At 40.8% G+C, this 4691-nt stretch overlaps 1 protein-coding gene across 1 annotated transcript; it reads left to right on the forward strand.

The window, feature by feature from the left end:
* Nucleotides 1-822: 822 nt before the first annotated feature.
* Nucleotides 823-3735, forward strand: LOC106815777 (trypsin-like). The gene is made up of 7 exons (XM_014820284.1): nucleotides 823-1134; nucleotides 1275-1381; nucleotides 1736-1834; nucleotides 2083-2216; nucleotides 2452-2594; nucleotides 3045-3211; nucleotides 3428-3735. The coding sequence occupies exons 1-7, from the start codon at nucleotides 1083-1085 to the stop codon at nucleotides 3581-3583; spliced, it is 858 nt and encodes a 285-aa protein (XP_014675770.1). The 5' UTR covers nucleotides 823-1082; the 3' UTR covers nucleotides 3584-3735.
* Nucleotides 3736-4691: the final 956 nt, after the last annotated feature.

Below are 4691 nucleotides of genomic sequence, written 5' to 3' on the forward strand. Positions count from 1 at the left end.
CGTCATCAATATAAATTTTCCCACTCAACCTGGAAGTGTACTCTTGGTCAAACGACGGGCCATTATAGGCAGGGCGGCCTATGTGCATTGGGAGGGATAGATTATCCAACTTTTATACTTACCCAAGCATAATTTCATTAGCCATGGCGGATTGACCGGCATTAATTTTATGCCCTACACCTACCCCCGTTACAAAATTATGCGTCCGCGTTGTGAACACATATAGCACACAAGTCGTAGCTCCTGGTCACGAAATCTGTTTTTTTTCCTATTTATAACAATTTATGTCACGTGGCTCGAAATGTAAATTTCTCTTAGGTGATAACGTCAGTGGTTCGGTGTGAAATAGCCCACCTTGTACCTACATTTATCTAATCTTGCTTTATAGGCGCACGATGAACAAACATGATAGCTCCTGATGATAGTAATAATGTTTATTGCGTCGTTTGGGCCTATGCGTGCGTGCTTACAGAGGGTCTCAATTGATCTCTCCGCGGTCACATATATAACAATATATTATACCAATATACTATATCCTAACAGTTTAACTAATAAATATGGACATACTAGATGAGCTATATACAAACTTGCCTGTATAATATCAGGCATACAACATCATCATCATCCACAGTCAATACATATATATTGCACAGGTGTGTGCACATTATACACCACTGAGTGTGTGAATGGTTGGGAACCCATTGCTACTAATGTTATCAGGAGTCTATTGATAGACTCCTGATGTTATTATAGCAATCTAGTTATATAATTTATCTAGATAAAATATAAGTTCATGATAATATTATCAGGGGTAAATAAAAACCGAATTTTTTCATATTTTCTTACATTGTAGTAACGCTTTGCAATAGCTGTATGTTTGTGCGCCAGTACTTGGTGTAATCTCACACGCACCGACATTGAGCGAAGGCCATCTTATTGCGGGTATGCTACCATCTGCTCATTCACGAGGGCTCGCTCTGCAGCGTGTCGCGTTCTCACGATCGGTACGACCGAAGCGTATAAAAGCCGCATGCATGTGGACATCGGTGCATTCTTGGTGCTAGGACGTGTACGCAGTCATCATGCTGAAGCTGGTCTCATTCGTTTGTCTTCTAGGAGCGGTCTTCGCCGTGCGTAAGTATAATTCGATGATAGTTTGATAATTATATAGTGTCCTGTTACTTGCAACGTAACTTAAAAGTTCTGGGCTGATTACAACTGAGGTGACAGTAATGACGTATAATAGAAAAATCTTCCGTTATTGCGACGTCAAGCTCTCAACCAACGTCAAGCATGCGGTGTGAAGGCAATAGAGCACATACCGGGAAACGGTAGAGTGACGGGAGGAACCGAAGCGATACCGAACAGTTGGCCGTGGCAGGTAAATAGCAGAGTGTTCGCCGCAGCACGTCTATGTACCATGGTTTAGTTACGGATATAGTTAGATTTCACTCAATTCCTGATTACGAGCGGGAAGTAAACGGAGTGCATCCCGGGCCATTGTGTGAGAGCACGCGGTCCACACATATGAGCCTCGCAATAGCATAACTGGTCAACGTAACCTGTAACGTCAAAAAATTATCATGGCTAGTAGCCAGAAGCAGTAATAATTATATTTTCCTATTTCAAATAATTACTCACAATCGTTTCATTCTTCAAATATCGTCAAATTTATGCACGCTGGTGATGGATGTGACATATTTCTATCTTGCCGCTTATAACCTTCATCCCACAGGTGTCGCTGCGATACATTCCAGTGAGAGATTCGCATTACTGCGGTGGTACTTTGATCAGAGACAACTGGATCCTGACTGCAGCCCACTGTGTGACAATGGTAATGGTTATTTCATTCGCTGTCTTACAATGCTTCTCATCGTTTGCGTGTGCAAACACATGTACTTAGCAATTATGAGGGCCACGAAGAATCACATCTTACTAAAAACGTATTCCAATTAATAACTATTATAACAAATTCATATTTTATTATGTATTTACATGACAAGTAGGTATGTATGACAATATATGTAACCGATGTGAGCTAACATCTGCTGAACGATATATTTCCGTTGCTGCTTCTTACAGCCCGGTTACAACAAACCCGAGAACGTTAGGATCTATGCAGGCTCTCACCACCTATCTAAGGATGACACATTCGAGCAGAAAAGACAGGCTGTCAAGATTGTCAAACACGCCGGGTTCAGCATGCTTGGCAATGAGTAAGATCCGTCGCAACATTGAGGCTCAACGAACCATATTTCCGCACTAAAAACACGTGGACTGTATGAACGACTGCACGTAGACACTATTGCTCGGCGTAATAGTGTTGACGTAAAAATTGCATTCGAATTTCGAAACCATCATTGTCCGCATTATTATTAACATCAAAAGCGTATCAAGTATGCATATACTTACTACGCTCTTGTTAACATATATGTCGTTTATCATATACAGCCTTTCAGATGACATCGCGTTGATAAAGGTAGATCCTCCGTTTACTCTCACCGATCAAGTCTCTCTCATGTGCCTACCTGAGCAAAATACACCTATCGAAGCAGGCACGATGGTTTACGTATCAGGATGGGGAACGACTCAAGGTACGTAGATTAGGAATATGATCTTTACTTATTTTCGCTTTGTTAGCTTGTATAATTGACCCATGTCCGTTATCTTCATTCGCATTTCAACCACCACACTGTTATTTCCCATCCACTTATTATTTTTTTCGTTATGCGGATGCACCTATGAAATTAATTCATCTTTCATATACAATAATAATGTCATAAATAACAAACCTAGAGAAGGAATAGAGGTTTATATTAGAATTGACGGTGATTGGTACTTCTAATTTGCCAAGCTGCAATGTGGCAGTAATCTGTGTGCGCAGCTATAGTCTAATGAAGCCAACGGCACATTCCGCCAGAGCAAACATGTCTAGTTGCGGAAAAATTGCGCACCGTCCCGCGGAACTGTGCTATAGACGGTGTATGTATGCTTACTATACAGACTCGGCAGACAAACGCATATCTATATATCTCTGCTTTCAGATTTTAACGACTACCCCAACTCTCCACCATCGGATGTTTTGAAGCAGATGTACGCTCCTGTCTACGACTGGGATAAGTGCAAGGCCTCCACGCTGATGCACTACATAGGTCTCAAAGAGAACATGATTTGCGTCGGCTATGAGGAGGGCGTTCACGATTCCTGCAAGGTATACGTTCTTTCTTTAGGGGTTATTTTCTTTTTTCACGTTCTTGTTTAGCCACTTGGCATACACACCCGGCCGAGCAATGTATAGCTAGGCCATATTTCGTAGCATATTTGCGCTTATCTCGTAATTCAAACGGTCACGCACGTGAATGTTTTCTGCCACCATCTAGTCGCGGCAGATTTCTCTAACGCATACTATCCATTCGTCTGCTTGCAGGGAGACAGCGGCGGACCCGTGTCCAACGACGATAGCGGCCTGTGGACGATTCACGGAATCGTATCCTGGGGCACATCCTGCGGGAAGCCATCGGAGCCAACTGTTTACACCGAAGTCGCTAAATACGTCGACTGGGTCATGACTCACCTTGACTAAGCTAGTGGCATACCCTGTTCCGACCATTGCTTGCGTAATAAGGCGGTATATTTCCATTACGTTATGAATTAATTTTCCATCTAATTTCGACAGTCAGTAAAAGTTTATATAAGGCATGTCCATATTTTCGTCGTTACACTTGAATAAATTTTGCCGAATGATTTTAAAAGTGAATATCTGTACCTTTCATTATTTAATACGTGGCCGTGTGTAGTAAATTGTTCAAGATAGCAGGATATGACAACATTGGTAACAAACTGTTTATACTGGAGTTGCTTGGAGCCGTAATAATGCAGTAAACACAACAACTATACCCTTTTTAATTGCGTCTAATTTTAAATGCATTATTAGTGCGTTGTCATAAATAATGGGAATTTGACACGGTGCACATTTATCTCAGTATCGATATGAACGTCGCAGCGCTATTTCATTACAATAAGTTACATACAGAAAAGCATGAGAAATTAGAAAATAATTAAATACAACAATTTGACCATAGAGGGTGAACAACCCCATATCATTTATCAAGATTCCGTGCAGTATAGGGAAATTCAGAAAAATTAGGCGCCTCATAATTATTCAAGTGAGTCATTTCGCTAGACATTTTTTATCAACCTATATATATTCATATATGTTTTTGTTTTTATCAACCTACTAGCTGCGGGTACCCGCTGCGCTGGGTAAAATCGTGCTACTAATTCATACTACTAATAATCGGACACAATAGGAACATTGGGTAAAAATCGACAATAACATTGCACAGAATATGAATATTTACAATTTAGCATGGGGAAAAAACTGTTACGTATGACATTTATGTGACAGCACAACCCAACTTAGAACCCCTGGAACATAATAGTAATATGGTGTAAATGAGAAAAAGTTATTATAACAGCATGTACGAATGGGTTGCAGTTTTCATTTGAAAACCTCTTGATAAACAATGTTTTTTGTGTTATTCTCTGGTGGAAATATGTAAAGATTCCTGGCGTCTCGAACTGTTGAGCTGCCCACGTACGGCATGTACGTATGGCACGTACGGCACGTAACAGCATGTACGAATGAGTTGCACTTCTCATTTGAAAGCCTCTTGATAAACAATGCAGTC

Source organism: Priapulus caudatus, unplaced genomic scaffold (assembly GCF_000485595.1).
Source record: "Priapulus caudatus unplaced genomic scaffold, Priapulus_caudatus-5.0.1 Scaffold1199, whole genome shotgun sequence".
Classification (NCBI taxonomy): domain Eukaryota; kingdom Metazoa; phylum Priapulida; class Priapulimorpha; order Priapulimorphida; family Priapulidae; genus Priapulus; species Priapulus caudatus.

Bases quoted from the DNA above. Each gene is read 5' to 3' on its own strand.
- LOC106815777 (XM_014820284.1), top strand. From the start codon at position 1,083: ATGCTGAAGCTGGTCTCATTCGTTTGTCTTCTAGGAGCGGTCTTCGCC. The intron at 1,135-1,274 runs GTAAGTATAATT...TGCGACGTCAAG, and splicing joins AGGAGCGGTCTTCGCCGTGC to CTCTCAACCAACGTCAAGCA. The intron at 1,835-2,082 runs GTAATGGTTATT...TGCTTCTTACAG, and splicing joins CAGCCCACTGTGTGACAATG to CCCGGTTACAACAAACCCGA.